The sequence below is a fragment of the Bos grunniens genome, chromosome 12, assembly GCF_055505025.1.
Source record: "Bos grunniens cultivar Pamir isolate PY7600 chromosome 12, Bosgru_T2T1.0, whole genome shotgun sequence".
Classification (NCBI taxonomy): domain Eukaryota; kingdom Metazoa; phylum Chordata; class Mammalia; order Artiodactyla; family Bovidae; genus Bos; species Bos grunniens.
The window spans coordinates 21,698,853-21,721,560 of NC_141176.1; the positions used below are offsets into that span (position 1 = coordinate 21,698,853).

At 43.6% G+C, this 22,708-nt stretch overlaps 2 protein-coding genes and 1 long non-coding RNA gene across 6 annotated transcripts in view; 1 reads left to right on the forward strand and 2 right to left on the reverse strand.

The window, feature by feature from the left end:
• Positions 1-9,257, reverse strand: part of ATP7B (ATPase copper transporting beta) — a 74,221-nt gene extending 64,964 nt beyond the window's left edge. The window contains exons 1-2 of one of the 3 annotated variants that reach the window (XM_086329197.1): positions 8,646-9,257; positions 8,215-8,319 (exon numbers count right to left, since the gene is read on the reverse strand). In XM_086329197.1, coding sequence (XP_086185323.1) covers positions 8,215-8,268 — 54 coding nt within the window. In that variant the 5' untranslated portion in view covers positions 8,269-8,319; positions 8,646-9,257. Of the gene's footprint in view, positions 1-8,214; positions 8,320-8,632 lie in introns of all 3 variants that reach the window. The other 2 variants (XM_086329200.1, XM_086329198.1) reach the window with 2 other exon arrangements.
• Positions 9,258-9,295: 38 nt separating this feature from the next.
• Positions 9,296-21,303, forward strand: ALG11 (ALG11 alpha-1,2-mannosyltransferase). Of its 2 annotated transcripts, none has more exons than XM_086329217.1 (4): positions 9,296-9,360; positions 12,308-12,542; positions 15,225-16,156; positions 18,610-21,303. In XM_086329217.1, the coding sequence occupies exons 3-4, from the start codon at positions 15,442-15,444 to the stop codon at positions 18,900-18,902; spliced, it is 1,008 nt and encodes a 335-aa protein (XP_086185343.1). In that variant the 5' UTR covers positions 9,296-9,360; positions 12,308-12,542; positions 15,225-15,441; the 3' UTR covers positions 18,903-21,303. The 2 variants fall into 2 exon arrangements, with proteins under 2 accessions (XP_086185343.1, XP_086185342.1); XM_086329216.1 differs by having other exon boundaries at positions 12,308-12,538.
• LOC147361501 (uncharacterized) lies at positions 18,435-20,791 on the reverse strand. The gene is made up of 2 exons (XR_015138023.1): positions 20,664-20,791; positions 18,435-18,889 (listed from the first exon to the last, which is right to left on the reverse strand). It is a non-coding gene; the product is annotated as an uncharacterized LOC147361501 (long non-coding RNA).
• Positions 21,304-22,708: the final 1,405 nt, after the last annotated feature.

Here is a 22,708-nt window from a genome sequence, read left to right on the forward strand (position 1 = left end):
CTAGTTCCCTGACAAGGGATGGAACCCGGGCCCTCTGTACTAGAAGCCCAGAATCTTAACCACTGGAACACCAGGGAATTCCCCACCAATTAGATCTTTACTCAGTTGAATTTTTTTTTTTTAACAATCCTGAGAGTGGCAGGAAAAGAAGTAAGTTGCCCCTTTTGGTCTTTATTTTCCAGATTTTTGTTACAGAGGTAAATTACTTTTATAATAGCAATTTCCCAATGAATTTTAAATGTTTCTAATGCCCGATGCTGGGGGTGGCTTTTAGTTTGGGGAGGAACCAGGCTTTCAACAAAGCTGCTACAAGATTCAAGCACCATGGATTTCACAATTACTGGTGTTTTAAAACTCTTATTTGCAGGGTTAGTTACATCACAGTAAGAGTCACTCTCTGCTCTGCCCTCTACTTTTATCTCATCAACCTTTGATCTGCTCAGATTTTCTCCTTTAACCTAATTAAGAAAAAAAAAGTCACAAACATTCCAGAATTCCACTTGGCAGTGATTCCAACTCTACAGATAGAAATAACACTGCACATACTTCATCTCGGATATGTCCTCGCTATCTGTGCTATGCTATCAGTGAACAGCGCTCATGTCACTGACCCATCCCCATGCTTGCAATGGAGAAGAGAATGCATGTCAGATAAAAACACATTTATAAAGCCAGCACGCTCACACCCCTGTAATGTATTCCCCAGTTACTACAGTACCAAATGTGCTCTGTGTTGGGGCTGTCAAGATAACCACCGGCCTCTGACATTAGGACCCTCAGGAGTGTAGACTCCACAAAAAAAGGGACAAAACAGCCATCTCCCAGTTCCTCTTTAGGCTCTTCAGCCACCTGCAGTCTGGATGGTGCAGGTCATTGTCCAAGGCCTCTAGCGAGGTTCCAACAGCTCCACTCCCTTGAGTGTCTCAAGACTGTTGTCCTATGCTCAAACTCTCCAATCTTGGGCGTAAAGTCCAAACTCCTGATCTGAAAAACCGGGCCTTCCATGATCACTTTCCAAGCCACTCACAGCCTCCCAAATGCATCCTTCCAGTCCTGTCCTTGGGCCTTTGTACATGCTAGTCTCCACCGGCAACATCCTTCCTTCCAGTCCACTGTGAGTCCGGCCAATGCCCACTCCTTCTCCAGGACCTCACCACTGCCTCTGGAGTGCTTTCTGCACCCCCCCCTCCCAGGAGAGGCCGGTCACCCTTGTCTGTGCGACCTACCCTGTAAGGACAACTCTGCTCCAGCACCTATGACCGCCGGCTCCAAGAGCATGGGGCGGACCTCTGTTCATCTCTGCATCCCTCTGCTCGGCCCCCACAAGTGAACAGAAGGTGCTCCAGTGTTCGTGGACTGAAGGCCAATGGCCAGGTCACCGGCCACCTCCTATTCAGGAAGGGTCACTGCCGCCCCACGGGGAGGCCTCTGAAGAGAAGACCAGAGGAGGGGATCATGGTCTAATTCTTTCTTCAAGAGCCACTGTGGTGCACCTACTATATGCTGTGCAGAGTAGGGTTTTTTTTTTTTTTTTGGCTTTTAAGAAGTACATCTCTTTTTTTCCCTTCAATAAAACAGTATCTTTAAAGACAAACAGGATGACAAGTGATTTTTTTTAAACCCAAAGGATACATTAAAAATCAGGAAACAGTGTAAACATAAATATTTTCATCCAGTCATTGAAAATGTTTCAGCAAGCATGAATAAATGACCTTTAAGCTATCGTAATACAGTCCAAAAGGATAATTTCAGCAAAGGAAGGTTTATTGAGCTCCACACAGATAACAAAATTTATAGTTTGGAATTAGATATAGATGTTTTCACTTATAATCCAAATTGCTATATGACTTGGGTTGCACCGCTACCAAAAAGTGCCATGGAGTTCTGGAACAAAACTTCAGTTGGCAGTGGTTCTGGCTTTGTATCTCTGTGACTTTGCGAGAGTTCTTGAGTCTCGGGCCCTCATCAATAAAAGGAGGGGGCTGGGGCTTAGATGTTATCAAAGTCCTTCCTGCTCTAGAATTACTTCATTTTCAAGATTTATACAAAATATTGTAAAAGCACAATTAGCCTAAAATTTTGGCATTTTCCTGTCCATATTTCCTCAAGGGATTCCTTGGCCCCTTTCTTAAAAATGACAAGCAGAACTTGTTAGTTACACTGTGGACTTTGGCCACAGCCAGACCTGGGATTGGTCTCATTTCTGTCACTCCCTGGCAGTGTGATGATCAACAAAGGACCATGCCTCTCTGGGCTCACTTTCTCATCAGTTAAATGTAGTCTTATCCCACAGGGTTGATAGGGGAATAAAAAGCTATTAATCACATAAAGAGCTCAGCACAGCACCTGACACTCAGTGAGTACAGAAGTGATATATTATAAACCATATAAATTATTACAAACTTTATAAACTATATCAACTCTTTTACACAAACATTTGTCTTCTACAGGCACTGGAATGTCATTTAGACACTTCATTCTCTAATGAGTCAGGGGAGCTCCTTAAGGCAGTGGTAACCGGCTCTAAACTCTTGGCTGGTGAATTGTATCTCTGATTAGTAGGCATTTTATGCGTGTTAGTCACTCAGTCGTGTCTGATTCTTTGCAACCCCATGGACTATAGCCCTCAAGGCTCCTCTGTTCATGGAATTCTCCAGGCAAGAATACTGGAGTGGGTAGCCATTCCCTTCGCCAGGGGATCTTCCTGACCCAGGGATCGAACCTGGGTCTCCCACATTGCAGGCAGATTCTTTGCAGTCTGAGCCACCAGGGAAGCCCACTTAAGGTGGTGGTGGGTTAGTCACCAAGTCGTATCTGTCTCTTGTGACCCCACAGACTGTATCCTGCCAGGCTCCTCTGTACATGGGATCCTTCAGGCAAGAATACTGGAGTGGGTTGCCATTTCCTTCTCCACAGAGTAGTTTTTAAATGGTTATAACCTGGTATCTACTTTCAAGAAGCGCAGAGTTGCAAAGGAAAGCTCTGTTCAAAACTATATTGCAAAGAAAAGTTTGATCAAAGGCAATTGGTATATGACCAATTGCCAAGTAAGTTTGGAAGAAAATACATATCTGAGAAAGCAAGAAAGGCCAAGCTGGGACTCAATCCCAGATCTGCCCCTTACCAGCTGCAGGACTTCCAGAAAGCTACCTAACTTCTCTCTGTAAAGATGATGAACACTGACCTCGTGTTCTACCTTTTCCCCCACCTCCCTCTGCTCCAGCCACTCTGGCTTTCTTATCGCTCCTCAGACAATTCAGGTCACTCCTAACTTAGAAGCTTGACACCCCCTGGTTCTTCAACCTAGAACACTTTCCCCCAAATCTGAATCACTTGGGTCTCCGCGCAAATGCCATCTCCTCCAGGAAGAACTCCCCGATCACCTGCTTAAAAGAGGCCCTCCACTTCCATGTCATCCTAATGCCTCTCCCAAGATTCATGTACTTCACCACACTTCTCAGCATCAGAATAACATTATTTGTTTACTCTTCTCAGGAACATTCATGACTCATGGGTTTCCCTGGTGGTTCAGACAACAAAGAATCTGCCTACAATGTGGGGAGACTGGGTTCAATCCCCTGGAGAAGGAAATGGCAACCCATTCCAGTATTCTTGCCTGGAGAATTCAATGGGCAGAGCCTGGTGAGCTACAGTCCATGGGGTCGCAAACAGTCAGACACGACTGAGCAACTACACACACACACGACTCATGGGAACAGGTCAACATACCAGTGTTATCAGGAATTTGGAAGAAATTGATTTCAACCCTCAAGGATGACTTTGAGGGGTTCAAGACTTTAATGAGGAAAGTAACTGCAGATGTGGTGGAAAAGCAAGCGTGAGTGAGTGAGTGAGTGAAAGTCGCTCAGTCATGTCCGACTCTTTGAGACCCCATGGACTATATAGCCATGGAATTCTCCAGGCCGGAAGACTGGAGTGTGTAGCCTTTCCCTTCTCTAGGGAATCTTCCCAACACAGGGATTGAACCCGTCGCTCAGTAGTGTCTGACTCTTTGCGACCCCATGGACTATACAGCCATGGAATTCTCCAGGCCAGAAGACTGGAGTGTGTAGCCTTTCCCTTCTCTAGGGAATCCTCCCAACACAGGGATTGAACCCAGGTCTCCCGCATTGCAGGTGGATTCTTTACCAGCTGAGCCACAAGGGAAGCCCAAGAATACTGGAGTGGGTAGCCTATCCCTTCTCCAGCGGATCTTCCTGACCCAGGAATCGGACCAGGGTCTCCTGCATTGCAGGCGGATTCTTTACCAGGTGAGCTAGCAGGGAAAAACAAGCGAAGGAGAATTAAAGGGGAGCCTGAAGAAGTGACTAAATTGCTGCAATCTTATGATAAACTTTCATGGAAGAGCAGCTGCTTCTTATGGATGAACAAAGACTGTGGTTTGCTCATAGATGTAATCTACTCCCAGTATAGATGCTGTGAAGACCTGCTGAAATGACAAAAAAGGATTTAGAACGTTACATAAGCTTTATCAAATTAGTTGATCAAGTCGTGGCAGGGTTTGAGAGGACTGACTCCAGTTTTGAAAGAAGTTCTCCTGTGGGTAAAATGCTATCAAACAGAGAAATCGTTCATAAAGGAAGAGTCAATCAGTATGGCAAACTTCACTGTTGTCTTATTTTAAGAAATTGCCACAGCCACCCTCAACCTTCAGCAAACACCACCCTGATGGGTCAGCATCCATTAACGATGAGGTATTGACCAAAAAAAAAAAAAGCTCAGACTGAGAGTTGTGAGTTAAGTTTCATGTGGGCCTACAATGAGATAGCTCTGAGGAACTGCTGCACAGTGGGGGGAGTCAGCATATATATATGATTTTAGGGAAGGGGGATACATGCAGTTAAGCATACATCTTTTGAGACGGTTGCTTGCTGCCAGTCACATGGAGCAGAGGTCTCCACTAACGATTTGAGTGTTTTCCTAGGTATGAGAAGATCCAAGAAACTGGGCTCATAAAATCTCCTGAAAGTATCTAACTATCTGAAGGCCTGTTCTGCTAGTTTTCTGAGAGCACAGAGTACCTCATTCCTGATCTCTGCCCTGAACTCTTTGCAGAGTGTGCTGAAGGGCAATGGTTGCAGGGGCCGGTGATTTCATACTTGTAGAATCATGTGGCGAGTGACAATTCTCAGCTGGTAGTGGCAAGACCCTCCACTGGCAAAAAGGTTATGACTCATTGAAGGTTCAGATGATGGTTAGCATTTTTTAGCAATCAAGTTATTTTTAAATTAGGATGTGAACATTTTTTTAAACATAATGTTATTGTACACTTTGTTGTTGTTCAGTAGCTCAGTCGTGTCCGACTCTTTGTGACCCCATGAACGGCAGCACACCAGGCCTCCCTGTCCCTCACCATCTCCCAGAGCTTGCTCAAACTCATGTCCATTGAGTCGGTGATGCCATCCAACCATCTCATTCTCTGCCATCCCCATTTCCTCCTGCCTTCAATCTTTTCCAGCATCAGGGTCTTTTCCAATGAGTCAGCTCTTTGCATCAGGTGGCCAAAGGATTGGTGCTTCAGCATCAGTTCTTCCAAAGAATATTCAGCACTGATTTTCTTTAGGATGGATTGGTTTGATCTCCTTGCAGTCCAAGGAATTCTCAAGAGTCTTCTCCAACACCACAGTTCAAAAGCATCAATTCTTCGGCGTTCAGCCTTCTTTACACATGACAGCATGGTATAAACATAACTTTTATATGTACTGGGAAACCAAACAAAGCCTGTTTGCTTTACTGTGGTGGTCTGGAACCGAAGCCACAGTATCTCTAAGGTATGCTTGTACTGAAACAAACTCAAATAAATGGTGAAGATGAGAAAATGCCTACATCACAAGGTTTTGTGAGGATTAAATAAGCGTGTACACAGAGGAATAGAAAGTGCTTCAACACAATGCTCAGCACATAGGAAGCTCAATAATGTTGGCTGGCAGCATTATCAGTGGAATCCAGAAGAGGGTGAGGCGTGACATGAACAGAGACAGTTACAGAGTTTCAAGAAGAGGCAGGTCTCGAGCTTGACCTGGAAAGATAAGGATTTTTTTTTACTGGACAGAGCGGTGAGGGCACCCTAAGAGTTTTAAGTCTCTTCTTCTCTACAAGTTGGCCCTCCCCCACAGGTGCTCTCCCTGCTCCTCCATTAAATGCAGAGTCATCCCAGTAAGAATAAACTATTGAGCAGCCTCTCTCTGCCCATCCATAGTGCATTTTTCCTTCCTTTCTACACAACCAGGGCCTAGATGAATTTCACCCCAAAAGGGAGTGCAATAATGCTGTCTAATGAATTTCAGCCATCTGTAGGAAAGGCACAGTCTACTCTTCAGATCAGCAACCCTGGCCTAGGCGTCTATCCTGGGCTTCCCCGGTGGCTCAACAGTAAAGAATCTGCCTGCAATGCAGGAGATGCAGGAGACTTGAGTTCAATCCCTGGGTCAGGAAGATCCCCTGGAGGAGGAAATGGCAACCCACTCCAGTATTCCTGCCTAGAGAATCTCTTGGACAAGGGAGCCTAGTGTGGGGCTACAGTCCATAGGGTTGTAGAGAGTTGGAAACGACTGAAGTGACTAAGCACAGGTATCTATCCTAGAGAAATACTCAAAGGTCAGCATGAAAAATCACCTACAACAATGTCCACTACAGCATGATTTGTGAGAGAGAAAAAATAGAAGCAATCAGAATGTCTACCCATGGGAAAAGAAGAAATACACTATGGAGCATCCATACTGCGCAGAGGTGAAACTGAAAGGTTGCTATTGAATCACACGAAGACACTGGGATCCTTGGCCCCCGGACGAGAATTCAATCCAGGGCCAGAGACGAGGCTTGATCGCTCAGAGCTTTTGTATAATAAAGTTTTATTAAAGTATAAAGGAGATAGAGAAAGCTTCTGACATAGGCATCATAAGGGGGCAGAAAGAGTACCCCCTTGCTAGTGTTAGCAATGAAGTTATATACTCTCCAATGAATCCAAAGAATGTCTGGAGGTTATAAAGACCTCACCAGACCTACTCCCATAATTTACATTTTAAGATAACAGAATTAGCCAGGTTTAATTCAGAGACTGTCCTCAGGCAGGATATTGTCCTTTCTTCCTCCTTGAGAATTCCAGACCCCCTTCTCCTTGGGGACCCCTAGGCTCCTTATCAACCTGCCTAGGAAATGACTCTCTCAAAACTAAGTTACATGGACACTTATGTACTAACATGAAACAATCTCCAAAATATACTGTGAAACTGGAACACACACACACACTACATGATCTCCTTTAGGTAAAACACACACACACACACACACACACACTATATGATCTCCTTTAGGTAAAACCTTCCCTGGTGGCTCAGATGGTGAAGAATCCTCCTGCAATGCCTGAGACCCAGGTTCAGATCCACGGGTGGGGAAGACCCCCTGGAGAAGGGAATGGCCACCTACTCCAGTATTCTCTCCTGGAAAATTCCATGGACAGAGGAGCCTGGCAGTCTACAGTCAGTCCATGGGGTCGCAAAGAACTGGACACAACTAAGCGATTAATACTAACAAATATTCTAAAACCACATACACAAGAACCTAAAGATTTCTCTGGAGATATAGATATGCATTAACATAACAGATATGTGAACACCACTGCATTTCCTTTTCCAAAACTGTGCCTGAGAAATGTTAAGTTTTCAGTAAGTATTTGCTGAATGAATGAAGACCTATGAACATGAGCAGAAAAACACTGGAAAATAGATTTGCTTTTCGTGCTAAATATTTGTGTCCTGTTTTTAAGAGACTACACTAAATTACTTGCATAATTTTAATGAACTCAAAATAGTTCTTCAAAAACAAACAATAACAACAAAACACCACCACAGGACGACCATGAAGGGGTCGATGCACCAATTCTTGAAGAACTTTTCAGGACAGCTAATTTACTCGAACTGGGCAATTAGGGATCTTACAAAACAAGTCAACTCTCACTTTACCTCTCCAGCATCAAACTCCTCAACATCCGACGAACAGAAAACTGTTGGGTTTTAAACTGTTACTGAAAACCAGTTAATAGCACGCCCTTTCTAAAGGGTGTTCTCTAACAAACCACGCGCCGAGGAGCCTCCCCCGCGCACACCACGCGCCAAGCGCAGCAAGGATGGTAGGTGAGCGCCGAAGGTCCTCCAGGCAGGTGTGCGCACACAGCACCCCGGGAAAGTAACTCACTCTCCGGCTGGCCTTTTCGCGATCTGTAATCGGTCTCTCCTCCTCTGGCTTCATCTCGCGGAGGAACTAATTTCTTCTGTGATTCAGCCCGGAGCCCAAGGTCACCTGGTCAGGGGACGAGAAGCGCGGTGTTAAAACCCAGGGAGAGGAGGAGCGCGCCGTGGGTGGCATCCTCGTGGTTCGGTTCTAACCCAATCCGGCACCTGCATTTCAGAGGAGCAATCTGCAGCTCGACCCCCACCGGCTAATTCAAACTTGCGCGCCACTCTGCCCCTGGCCCTGGGGGGCGCAGGGATGAGAGCCTGAGGGGAGGGTGGGCCGGAGACCCTCACCCACACCCGGAGACGGGCCTGTCTGTCGGTGCCCGAGTGTACTCCGCCGAGCTGAACCCAGGCGGGGCGAGCCCGTCCCCCCTCACCGATCTCCGCTACCTCCTGACCGGTGCGCTCTGGCCTCGGTCTGTCTTCAGCCTTGGGCGTGTGCCAAGGGAGAGAAGGAGCCAGGGCAAGCCGCGTAGACCCGGGCCGGAGATGCAGATCCCCAGGCTCGCCCACTGCCGGCCTGGAAGGTGCGGCGTGGCGGGGGTCACCGTGGCGGGGGTCACCGTCCGGTCCGCTCTGCGCAGCTCCCTCTGGGGCTCCGCGCCTGACTCCAGGGCGCCGCGGATCAGAAACGCTGCAGCTGCTGCGGTTGTGAACTCCGCACCTGGAAAATCGATCCCAGACGCGCAAGAGCCTCCCATTGGTTTCCGACCGGCGGCGGGGCTCTAGAATAGGGGCCGAGGCGCCTGAGCGGGGGCTTCGGTGGGGGAGGGGGCCGAGGGCGGGTGCACCGACTGTCCATCACAGGCCACGCCCTCCCCATGCCCAATTCCCCCTACGGCTCCACCCACGAGGGGGCCGGGACCCAGGACGCCACGCGGAAAACTTGTCCACTCCCTTGGAGATTCTGTTGGCTGGAGGGCCGTGGGAAGCTACTACCGGCAACCAATTGAGGTGCACAGTCGGCCCCGTGTGGGCGGGGGGAATGCCGCAAGGTTCCTCAGGAGCCAATAGAGAAGAGGAACGACGAAACGCTTCCTGAGTTCGAGGGTCGGCGGAAGATGGCGACTGCTGAAAGGGGTTGGTGCTTGTGTGAGTTATTGAGGTGAGGAGCGGGTGGTGTAGGCTCGCAGGCGTTTTCGGTACTGAAGTGCTACGTGTCTGCCCAGTGCGACTCATGTGTGCGGGCAGGGGCTTTCCTTGTCATGAATTTAAGCTATTGTCTCAAGGCCAGTGTGCATTCCCTTTGGGGTCTTGGTGGATACACGAGGTTGAGTTGAAGACCCGGTTTACCGCGTTTACTTTCACTGCCTCACTGCTCTCTGAGAGCTCGCTTTCCCTCTTTGCTTTAGCTTTTCCTTTCTTTTGTGTTCGCTCCAATTAGTCCGTCATAAATTATTCATATTCGTTCCTCATTTTCCTTTATGATTGAGCCACGAATTCATTCTCCATTCTATCATGCTCTTTTTGGTGAAGAAACCGGATCTTCTGTTGTCTTAGTTTGCCCTTTACACTTACCTTTTTAAAGTCTTGTGCTTAAATATGAATAAATATTTAATGACACATTTTAGTTATATTTAAGCAAATTCTAAGTGGGTAGTTTTGATGTACAAATACGGTAGGATGTTTGATAAATTTCTTAATAGAACCTGTATGTGTATCTTTGAAACTAACAGATTGAAAACATAAGAACTGGGTTAACTTTAGTGATTAATATGATTTTTTTCTGATTGTAAGTTGAATAGTTCGGTTTGAAAATCCTATCACATTTATTTTCCCACTTAAATCATTTGAAGAAAATGTCATGGAAATCTTTGGATTCTGTGAGTCAGCAACATTTTAAATTAAACAGCTTCTTGTCTTGTCCTGGGAAAGGAAAGCTAACTATTTAAGATAACATTGCTTTCATGAACTGATATTCCAAACGTTAAGTGGCCAGTCTTACCACTTTTGTCAAACTTTTGTCCATTCTTCCCAGCAGTGATTCTTAAATTGTGGTTCATTGTGGTTTGTAGGCACCTGAGAGTTCCTAAGACCCTTTGAGCGACTCCTCTAGGTAAAAATTATTTTCATATAATGTTGAGATATAATGTTTAGAGGACACAGTTTTTGTTTTGTTGACATTTGCACTGATAGTGCAAAAGTCTTGGTGGATAAAACCACTACTTAGCACAAATCAAGGCAGTGTTCTCAAACTGTACTACTAGTCATTGTGTTTTTCATCTCCATGCACTTGATAAAGCCAGTTTTTCTTTAAAATGTCCTTGATGAAGCAGTAAAAATTATTAATTTTGTTAAATCTAAACCCTTGAGTACATATCTTTCTAATATTCTATATGACAAAATGGATTGAACACATAAAGCACTTCTCCATACCAGAGTAAAATAGTTGTCTTAAGGATAACCTCCTGTATGACTGTCTACGTTGACATTCTTTTTAGATGTAGACATTCTTTTTAGAGGACACAGTTCTTATTTGGAAGAACAACTGACAGACAAACCATGATTCCTTTGACTCAGTATTTAGTAGGTATTTTCTGGAAAATGAAGGAATTGACTCTTGCTTCAAAGAAAACAAGTGACTGGGACTTCATGGCAGTCCAGTGGTTAGGACTCCGCACTTCCACTTTCTGGAAGTGTTCAGGGATCCCCCAAGCTGCATGGCAGCTAAGAAAAAAAAAAAAAGTAACAGGTTCAGAAACATGTAGGGAAGCAGTGGTTTCAGGGTCGTGTAAACAGATCAGACATATCACTGAGAATAGAATTCAGTTCAGTTCAGTTCAGTTGCTCAGTCGTGTCCAACTCTTTGCGACTCCATGAATCGCAGCACGCCAGGCCTCCCTGTCCTTCACCAACTCCCGGAGTTCACTCAGACTCAACGTCCATCGAGTCAGTGATGCCATCCAGCCATCTCATCCTCTGTCGTCCCCTTCTCCTCCTGCCCCCAATCCCTCCCAGCATCAGAGTCTTTTCCAATGAGGCAACTCTTCGCATGAGGTGGCCAAAGCACTGGAGTTTCAGCTTTAACATCATTCCTTCCAAAGAATAGAATTGGAGACATCTAAATTTCCTCTTCCCTCAAAAATTGTTCTACTTGAGGTGAAGTGAGAGAAGAAAAATGATTTAGTATCTCACCAAACTTTGAACTGTGGAATATTCACCATTTGGAAGACATATTTCTTTGGATTACATGTTGTCATCTTGGAGTCAGATGCCATTCCCAGTCATATCTTGTTTAGGTTAATAATTAAATTTATTTTAATCCTTTAATAATTAGGAGAAAGGTGGATCAACATTGATTTTTACTGCTAATTAAAAAAAAAAGTACATTGACTTGCCAGCACTCTGTGGAATTAAAGGGGACTTGCACCTTTGACATTAGATATTCTGTAGCATTAGAATTTTAATAGCTGAGTATTTTGTTAGACTCACAAGCTATAAAACTTTGCTATTAATATATAAAACAGTTATGTGAAACTAGACTTCAATTTGTAGCCTCTCATTTTTTCCTATTATTTCTTGATTTATTTATTTTTAATTGAAGGATAGTTGCTTTACAATGTTGTATTGGTTTCTGCCATACATGAATCAGCCATCCATATACATATGTCCTCTCCCGCTTGAACCTCCCTTCTACTTCCCACCCCATCGCACCTCCTAGGTTGTCACAGAGCACCAGGTTGAGCTCCCTGGATCATACAGCAAATTCCCACTGGCTGTCTATTTTACATAGGTAACATATATGTTTCACTGCTGCTGCTGCTGCTAAGTCGCATCAGTCGTGTCCGACTCTGTGCAACCCCATAGATGGCAGCCCACCAGGCTCCCCCATCCCTGGGATTCTCCAGGCAAGAACACTGGAGTGGGTTGCCATTTCCGTCTCCAGTATATGTTTCACTGTTGTCTCAATTTGTCCCACCCTCTCCTTCCTGTGCTATGTCCACAAGTCTGTTCTGTATGTCTTTGTCTCTATTGCTGCCCTGCAAATAGGTTCATCAGGACCATTTTTTAATGACATGATATCCATTTTCACCATTCCCCTCTCGTTTCAGGTTTTTTTATTCATTACTCTTCCCCGGGCTATTTGTATGTGGAACTTTGTGTGTGTGTTTACTTATTATCCTTTGGGGAATCCGACTGCTGCTACAGAGAAAGAAAAAGTCAGTGTCATCTAGCAAAACTGGGAAAAATCAAACGGTGATTGCATTTTTCCATCCATACTGCAATGCTGGCGGAGGAGGAGAAAGAGTGTTATGGTGTGCCTTAAGGGCTCTACAGAAAAAGTAGGTATGCATCTTCCTTAGCTAATTTGGTATATTATTACTGGTTTTTAAAAAATTATTATTTTTAAAAAATCATTACCCAGAATGTGTTCTTTTCTAGTACCTCATTCCTAGCCAGGGATTCCTTTTTTAAATTGTTCTTTAGCAAGGAAACACTTCTTTCATATGCCGACCTATCTTAAAGATCCTATTGAAGGTGGTCTAGAGGTTGAGAATCTGCCTGCCAGTGCAGGGGTCACAGGTTCAACCCATGGTCTGGGAAGTTCTCACATGCTGTGGAGCAACTAAGCCCTGTGTGCCACAACTTACTGAGCCAGTGCTGTAGAGCCCCCACGCCGCAATTACTGAAGCCCACGTGCCTACAGCCTGTGTTCTCCAACAAGAGAAGCCGCTGCTACAAGAAGCCCACTCACCACAAGGAAGAATAGCCCCCCCAACTAGCCACAACTAGAGGAAGCCCGTGTGCAGCAACTAAGACCCAGTGGAACCAAAAATAAATGAATAAATAAATCTTTTTTTAATATCCCATTGAATTTTATCTTTACCATTGATACGATAAAGAAACAAAGTATCTGCACTTCTATGGCGTAATTTAGTGGGGATAACTGGTCACCTTGGGAGAGTATGTGGAGGAGATTGAATAATAAAGAGAAATTGACCAAATACTATGAAGTGTTTAATACTTTAAATCTGAATACTTTTAGTCAATTGTGATACACAGCAAATATTCTCTATGAAAGCATCTATTCTGATTTTCATATCATTACCAGTTGGATAGTCTTAAGTAAGGTACCATGTTATTTAATAGAAAGAATTTGGTTTTACACATCTTTTAATTTTTTAGGCTTCCTTGTCCCCACTCCAGTCCCACAAGAAAAAACATAGCAAAACACAGGTTCCATTATTGTTTCATCGTACAAGGAAGACTGTTATCTCTCCACGGTGACCCTACTTCCTGGCACACGCCCTTCATTCAGTTTCAAAGTCCTCATGAGTAATGCCCTCAGCTCTCTGTTTCTCAAATGCTAAGCCCCATCTTGGCTTCTTGCCACCATTTCTGTGTGTCCTCTGCCATCTCCCATAACTCCCTAAATGCAGATAATTTTCTTAAATCCTGTATTAATTCCCACCTCCTTGAAGCCTTCCCTGCTCTGGCCCATGCTCTTCTTTCCTTCTCAGGACAGTGTGCATTAGCCTTGTCTCTGGATTACTGAACTCATGAGAGCAGTGGTCCAGTGTCATGAGATTTGTACGCGTACTCCCCAGCGACCCCTATTACTCCTCCAACTCACTAACACAAAAACAAGTCCAAATAATGAGTACGACATGGAAGATACTTTTTCATCTTTCTCTTGCCACTTTTTGTCTCTCATCCCTCCCCAGCCCCCTCACATATACTTTGCTCCAGCCTACTGAACTCGGGGCACATACCTTTATAAGATTCCTTGCCTTTTCATCTAGTGTTCCTTTTTTTCCCGAAACAACCTGTTTCTCCTTGGTTAATTCCTACAAATCTTTCCTGACTTGACACGAGATCCAGGACACTGGATTTTCATTCAGTCTCCCCATTCTCTGTATGACTCAGAATAATTGTAAACACAACCAGAGTGTGGCCAAAGTGTTAAAATCACAAGAAGGTATTTTTCTATATTTTCATTATATATAATTGTGATGCAGGCTCAAGGCCCAGCTTTTAAAACCTTTGTGCATTTCTCAGATTAAAACCCTGAGTAAATGTTACATGGCGGCCTGGATGGGAGCAGAGTTTGGGGGAGAATGGATATATGTGTTTGTATGGCTGAGTCCCTTCACTGTTCACTTGGAACTGTCACAGCATTGTTAATTAGCTGTACCCAAGTACAAAATAAAAAGTTAAAAATAAAGAAATGATGAGACCAAAAAAAAAAAATCCCTGAGTAATGCTTTAGCGTTTATGATCCTATCTAAAGATACCTTTGTGCTGTGCAGTGCCCAGTTGCTCAGTCCTGTCTGACTTTGCAGCCTCATGGACTGTAGGCTCTTCTATCAGTGGGGATTCTCTAGGCAAGAATACTGCAGTGGGTTGCCATGCCCTCCTCAAAGATGCTTTTAGTGAATGTTAACTACCTTTCGTGAATGTTAACTCTTGTTTATGAATATTTTATTAATATTTCATTACCGGCTCAGTGGTAAAGAATCCTCTTGACAATGCAGGAGATGTGGGTTCTATTCCTGGTTCAGGAAGATCCCCTGGAGAAGGAAATGGCAACCTACTCCAGTATTCTTGCTTGGAAAATTTCATGGACAGGGGAGCCTGGCAGGCTATAGTCCTTGAGGTCGCAAAGAGTTGAACGTGACTGAGCACAGGCTAAATCATCATTTTAATACTGAGAAAGTTGTCAAAATAACATTTTTGAACATTTCTTAAGAATGAAAATGCCTCATTCATAAATCAGCTATTTTGTTGATGTCTGCTATATGCAAAACTCTTAGTAGAGGGAATAGCAAAGAACTAGAAGTTTCCTTTGGAAGACTAATGTTTTAATTATAGGGCAGTGAAAGACCCAGGTAGAGTGGAGTCATAAAATCAGTGGAAAACATTTTTTTTAGTCTGAAAATAAGAGTCTTTACAATCATGAGAAAAATGATGATCTACAATGCTTTGCTTGTTTGCACCTAAACGACTGAAATTCTTACCTTATTTTAGGTATCCAGAAGCACTTTATGTTGTTTACACTGGCGATGCCAACGTCAGTGGCCAACAGATACTGGAAGGCGCGTTCAGAAGATTTAACATCAGGTTAACTCGCCCAGTGAAGTTTGTTTTCTTAAGGAAGCGCTACCTTGTGGAAGATTCACTCTATCCTCATTTCACACTGCTGGGCCAAAGTCTGGGATCCATTTTCCTGGGCTGGGAAGCTCTGATGCAGTGTGTTCCCGATGTTTACATTGATTCAATGGGCTACGCTTTCACACTTCCTCTGTTTAAGTATCTAGGTGGTTGCCGAGTTGGAAGCTATGTTCATTACCCCACCATCAGCACTGACATGCTCTCCGTCGTGAAGAATCAGAATGTGGGATTTAACAATGCAGCCTTCATTACCAGGAATCCTTTTCTCAGCAAAGTAAAGCTCATCTACTACTATTTATTTGCTTTTATGTATGGGCTTGTTGGTTCTTGCAGTGACATCGTCATGGTCAATTCTTCTTGGACACTGAACCATATTCTGTCACTGTGGAAGGTTGGGAACTGCACTAATATTGTTTATCCACCTTGTGATGTGCAAACATTCTTGGATCTTCCCTTACATGAAGAGAAGGCAACCTCAGAACACTTACTGGTTTCGATTGGCCAGTTCAGGCCTGAAAAGAACCATCCTTTGCAGATCAGAGCCTTTGCTAAGTTGTTGAATAAGAAGGAGAGTGAATCTCTTCCTCCACTTAAACTTGTGCTCATTGGAGGTTGTCGTAACCAAGATGATGAACTCAGGGTAAACCAACTGAGAAGGCTTGCTGAGGACCTCGGAGTTCAAGAAGATGTGGAATTTAAAATAAACATTCCGTTTGATGAGTTAAAGAATTACTTGTCTGAAGCAACAGTTGGTCTGCATACTATGTGGAACGAGCATTTTGGGATTGGTGAGTTTGTGCTCTAAACAATTTGTGATGGTGTGATGAGATAACACATTTTTGGTGGTTTTGAAAAAATAATAGTACTCTGATTTCATCCAGTCCTCAGTCTCTTCCCGGAGTCCACCAAGTTTGTTTTCCTCATTTGAGACCCTGTAAAACATATTCCCTGGTGGCTCAGATGTTAAAGAATCTGCCCACAGTGCGGGAGACCTGGGTTTGATCCCTGGGTCAGAAAGATCTCCTGGAGAAGGGCATGGCAACCCACTCCAGTATTCTTGCCTGGAGAATTCCTTGGACCGAGGAGCCTTGTGGGCTACAGTCCATGGGGTCACAGAGTCACGTGACTGAGAGACTAACACAAAACATTTAACCAATGATAATATTTTTTGACCACTCACTCTATGGTGGTTACTTTCAAGGTCTTTACAAGTATTATCAGATTTAATCCTCTCTAGAACTTTACTGGATAGGTATTATGGTTATTTCCATCTTATCAATGGCACAGAGAGGGTTTAGAACTTGCCCAGTCCCACAGTAAAAGAAGAGGGCAGATTCTAATCCAGACAGCGCCTGCTCTTAACTCCCGCATTTCTCTCCACACTTCACCCCATCTGTGTGCTGGTTCAGATCCCTGGACCTCATCCTAGCCCCCCACCCAGGGCCCACATCAGGATCCCTGGGTGGGCGCAGGTGGAGATTTGGTAAAGCCCCTCAGGTGATCCTGTTGTGCTCCAGGAGCCAAGAACCCCTGTCCCCAGGTGGGCTCTTCCCAGTCACTTTGGATTCTTTTGTTGATTCTGATGGTTCTTTTATTCTTTTGGTTCTTTTATTCTTTGATGCTATCATTGGAATGGCCTCAGGTGTTGGGTTTGGACAGCCGTGTGATGGGTGGAGACTTTCACCCAGAGAGGCAGCTGAGAGCAGAGGCCCGTGAGGCAGTCTCCAGCGCGTGGAGTGGGAGTTGGCTGTGGGGCGTGTGAGTGTGTGTCCGGCAGCTGTAGCCTATGTGAGTCTGAGGGAAGGACAGGGGCCTGACCTGGGAACGCAGAGTGAGGAGCTGTCCAGTGAGTGACCGCAGCCCTGTGGCTGTGGCCGGGATGGCATAGGAGAGTCTGGAGAGTGAGAGGCTGCCCATAGTGTTACAGCGACAGGTCACAAGTTGGCAGAAGAGCGGCCAGCGAAGGAGAAGGAGGGGAAAGCCAGGCAGAAACCACAGGAGGAGAGGGTTGAGGGGAGAAGGAGAACAGCGAAGGGTTCAGTGCTGCTGAGATGCTGGGCGAGATGAAGACATGGTGGGCTTCACCATGGGTGAGAGCGGTGTCAGTGCAGCAGTGGGCAGAGGCCAGGGGGCGGTGAGGGAGCCCTGAGTGCTGGCAAGCCGGCAGAGCTGGTGAGCTCAGACCACGCTGGCCCCAAGCTGTCTGCAAAACAGAGACGGAAGGAGAGAGAGTGCCAGGGGAGGACGTGTGACCTGGAGAGAGGGGTGGGTGTGTGTGCACTTGCTCACAGGGGACTGTGCTTTTACGAGTTTGAACTAGCTTAAGTGCTGATAGGGGGGGCCAGTAGAGAGGGAGCAGTGGAAGTTTCTGGACAGAGTAAAACTGATTAGGTCAAAGTCTCTAAGACTTTGTCTAAGTACAGAGGAATGGTACCCAGCTTTGAACAGAGAATGGTGTAATTCATATTTTTCAAATGAGAGTTCAGATCAAATCATTAGCAGAAGATTCTGTTCTGTAGAGATTCACCAGTGTTGAAGAGAGTTATGGTGGTTCCATTTCTCTCCCATGTGGCTGGGATGATAGCAGCTCTGTACCCTCCTTTGAAGTAAGAAAGCAGTCACCTCAATCATTTGCTGAAGGGCTTAGTTCTCTCTAGAAACGGGTAAGAAAGGCAGGCCAGGTTTATGTCCTCAGCTATGTCATTGGCAGAGACTAACCAAAACTTTGATGTAGTTCAGTGCTGCTTTTGGGTGCACAGTTCTCTCAAATTTGCCAGAAATCCAAGCAGTAACATAAACCCCAGCCTTACTTAGAATGTGTCACTAAGATGGCTTACTTTTTTCCTTTTTTTCTCCTAGTGCTGTAATTTGAACTCTTAACATACTGGGGTTTTTTTTTAATCTTTTTTTAACCCCTTTTATCTTTTAATATCTATTATCTACCATCTTGCTAATAACGTTCTCCAGTCTTCTTTGTTTTATTATTTGCAGTAGTTTTTTTTTTAGACAATTCCTGTGTCTACTTGTCAGTTTTAATAAAGAACAAAGCAGCATTATTGTGAAGCCTTGAAAACTGAAAAACTTAGATTTTATTTTGCACCAGAGAAGTTAAATGAGTAAATTTGGAAAGACACAGACATTTAATTAAATTGCTCGAGTCTTGAAATTGTAAAGGATTCTGCTCATCCTTGTTATTATGAGCACATTCAGAGACTTAAAAGACTTGATTTCTGTTCCTCAGGAATTGTTGAGTGTATGGCAGCTGGCATGATTGTCCTCGCACACAATTCGGGGGGCCCGAAGCTTGACATCGTTGTTCCTCACCACGGCGAGAGGACTGGGTTCCTGGCTGAAAGTGAAGAGGGCTATGCTGAGACTATGGCCCATATTCTTTCCATGTCTGCAGAACAGAGGCTCCAAATCAGAAACAGTGCCCGTGCATCCGTAAGCAGATTCTCCGATCAGGAGTTTGAAGTGGCATTCCTATCGTCTGTGGAACGATTATTCCAAAAATGCCACACCTGTACAAATTAAAGATGTTTTGTATAAAATGGTTAGATACTTTCATATGTTAATACTTTTCTAAACTCATTCCTTGTTGTGATAAGGTTAGTCTTATCCTGACTCTTTTGAAAAGACCCTGATGCTGGGAAAGATTGAGGGCAGGAGGAGAAGGGGACGACAGAGGACGAGATGGTTGGATGGCATCACCGACTCAATGAACATGAGTTTGAGTAAACTCTGGGAGCTGGTGATGGACAGGGAGGCCTGGCGTGCTGCAGTCCATGGGGTCGCAAAGAGTCAGACACAACGGAGCAACTGAGCTGAATTGATCCTTATGCAAGGCCCTTGCTTATCCATAAGCAAGGCCCTCAGCAGTATGTACATATAGCCAAGGTATTTATTTCAATGGAAAAAGGCAAAGTTACCTAAATGGGAAAGGTAACCTTATATAGTTTAAATGTAAAAATTTTAGATTAGGGTTTGGGCTCAAATTCTGAAAGAAAATAAACAGTTTTAATTTTGGTATAATCCATTATTTTAAAAATTCTATTTGTCAGGTTACTTTAGAAATTGGGAAAGAAGATTTCCCTTTAGAAAAAACAGAAATGTTGAAAAAAAACAATGGATGACTAATAATTGATTAGTACTTTAGAATTGTTCTGATATGTTGGGAACATAAAAAAGTTCTGGTACATTTAAATTCAAACAATATTGTGGATAAACTTTTGAATACCTCTAATGATCCTCTTAAAAGAACAAAAATTTTCAGCAGGCTTAATCATGTTCTAAAAGCAGATAGTCAAAAGACAGGCTGACTGTGGTTGCTCTGTGGGTGTGCCTGGGCGTGTAAGTAACCCTTTCCATCACTAGGTACTTGTGAAAATAATTTTCTCTTTAGTGCTGTCAGTGTGTTTTTACAGCCCTCTCATTATCCCTTACCATTTTCACATCCCAGAGGCTAGAAGTCAGCTTTTTAAAGTCATTTAAGAGGTCTGAGTCAGAACATCTCAATAAGTTGTTTTTCAGATGGTGATGATGTAAGATGGGGAGCCATCCCCACGGTCTCTGTAATCAGCATCATGCATTGTAAGGTGACGAGGTGGCAGTTTGCATAGAGCACTGGACTAGCAGGGAGAGTAGCTGGACCTGACCTCAGCTTCATCATCTACAAACATCTGACCTTTTGCCGCAAAAGCTGCTTCCTAATTTTCCTGAGTCTCAGCTTCTTTCCCTGTAACCTGGAGATGTATTGGCTGTCCTCCTGCCTTTCATAATTGTAATGAAAACACAAAACACAGAAGGTATGTGAAAGTACTTTAAAAATTACAAAGTTACTTGAATTAAAGGTAACAATATGTGGTAAATGTCTTCTGTACTCCTATCTTTATCAGTGCATTATGACCCTAGGTAAATTCTTGTTACTAAGCCAGTAACTAGGAATCAGTAGAATTTAACAGGACTTCTATCCTGAATAACTGATAACTAGCATGGAAAAATGAATATATGTGTGTGCAGATATGGTTATTGAGAGCTACAACTTTCAGCATTTGCCCCACACACAGTCAGTTCCTTCTGGTTCAGTGAATTGACCTCCTTCACAGTCTGACACATCTTTGTCTTAGAGGCATGTGCAAGAGGTAAACTTTTCGTTTGCAGTCGCCTCTTGTCCATTCATGGAACCAGCCAGCTTCATTGTCTCCTCCCAGTTACATCGTTGATGTGTTGTCTGCTGGCCGTCTTATGTCATCAGACCAAAAAGCACCAAAACAGAGCCCAGGGATGGTGACGTACCAGAGTGGCCTTGTGCTGGAACTGGAGCTGGAAGGAGCCCTACAAATTCTCTAGTCTCGTTTCTCTTATTTTCAAATTTACAGACAGGAGCAAGGTGAAGAACTTCAGTTCCGTCCGCATCCCAGAGCTGGTTAACGACAAAATCAGGATTACCACTTGGATGCAAAAAGCTCAGTGCTTTTTCTTCCCTTATAGCTCTTCTTTGAGATAACATCCATGACCATTGCCCACTCAGCCTACCCATCTACCCAAGGAAAACCATGGGACTAAAGAGAAAATGGACAGAGCAAAAGTAGAGGATATAGTAAAGGAAGAAAGGATTCTGAAATTTCACAAAATATTATTTAAACTCATTTCTTCAAAATGATTTTCATTTATCACAAACATATCACTGAAACTATAATGTGCATATGTTAGTAGGTTCTCTCTCAGTGTTCCTAGCGCAGTATTAAATGTTTGTTTCTGAATACCTGATATGAAGAATGACAAAGCAGTGTATCAGCTACTGTCTGTGTGGGGAAACGGAGTGACTTTTAATTCCTATACGATGTTGCTTTTCAGTGGTCCAAACATGCTGTTTTGAACCCACAGCACTGGTGATTCACATTTCTAGTTGTGCATAATAAACTATATTAACATATTCTTTGTATAGTAATCTAGTTGTATCTTAAATATGATATAGATTTAATAGATACAAAATCTATCTGTATCTAAATATGATTGAAAGAAGTGGTTTTATTACTTTCTTTTCCCAGTATGGCACCTTTATAGTCTCCCAGTTCACATAGTCTCCCACCCCTCACATAGTCTCTCAGTTGTGAATTCTTTATTACCTACTGAAATGGCAGCCCACTCCAGTATTCTTGCCTGGAGAATCCCATGGATGGAGAGGAACCTGGCAGGCTACAGTCCATGGGGTTGCAAGAGTCAGACACAACTTAGCGAATAAACCACCACCACTATTTCCAGCTACCCATGCCAAGAATATTTTTTAAAGAAAAAAGTTTTTAAAGGCAAAACAAAAACTGTCTTGTCTCATGTACCCACAAGAAAAGTAGGTTGTGGGTTTAATAGATTTTTTTAATGAATATTTCAGACCTGTAAAATACTGCAGAGCTTCATACACTTTAATAATTTCCAGGATGATTTCCAAAGTCATATTCTAGACAAAATTACGCGATAGGGGCCAGTGTGATGATCAGTGCTTTCAGAATATTTGTGTATTTAATTATACACAATGTATATAGACTCCACAATGTACCCTAGACTCCAGAACTATGATATGAATAAGTGAAAGTGTGTCTGCTAAATCTGTCAATGGGTACAATGAAAAAGTTACTTTCCACACCACTGTATATGAAATACAGATAACTAATGAGAACCTACCGTATAGCACAGGGAACTCTACTCAGTACTCTACAATGACCTATATGGGAAAAAAATCTTAAAAAGAGTGGATTTATGTATAGGTATAGCTGATTGACTTTGCTGGACAGCAGAAAACATTGTAAAACAACTATAGTAAACAACATTGTAAAACAACTATAGTAAAAAAAAATTTTTAAGTTACATCCATTAAACCACAGCAAGAAGCTGTGCATATTTCTAGAGTCAAATTATGCCCTTATGATTTACCATTCATCTGCTGATTCTTACCCTCTTTCTTACCCTAATTACCCACCCTAATTAAGGCCGCCCTTGGCTTTAGAGAAGCATCAGTTCCAGTAGTCTACTGCTGTGTGCTCACTTGGATCACACATGACTATTACAAGACACTTAGAAGGGAAGTTAAGGGTTGATATACTTGGTATCATGTAAAGAATGATCAAGTTGATAGATTCATACATAGTTACTGAGACACATGAATTTTCTAACAGTTCTGAAGACAGGCAGGTCTGATCAATAGTTTCTCTGTTTTCTTGGTTCGGCAAGGTATCGATGTGCCATTTTAGTTTTACTTTCATTAAAGACCAGATATTACGGTCAGGAGTCTACCACTTAGCTATAACCACTCTGTTCTTCATAACAGCAGATACAATAAATCA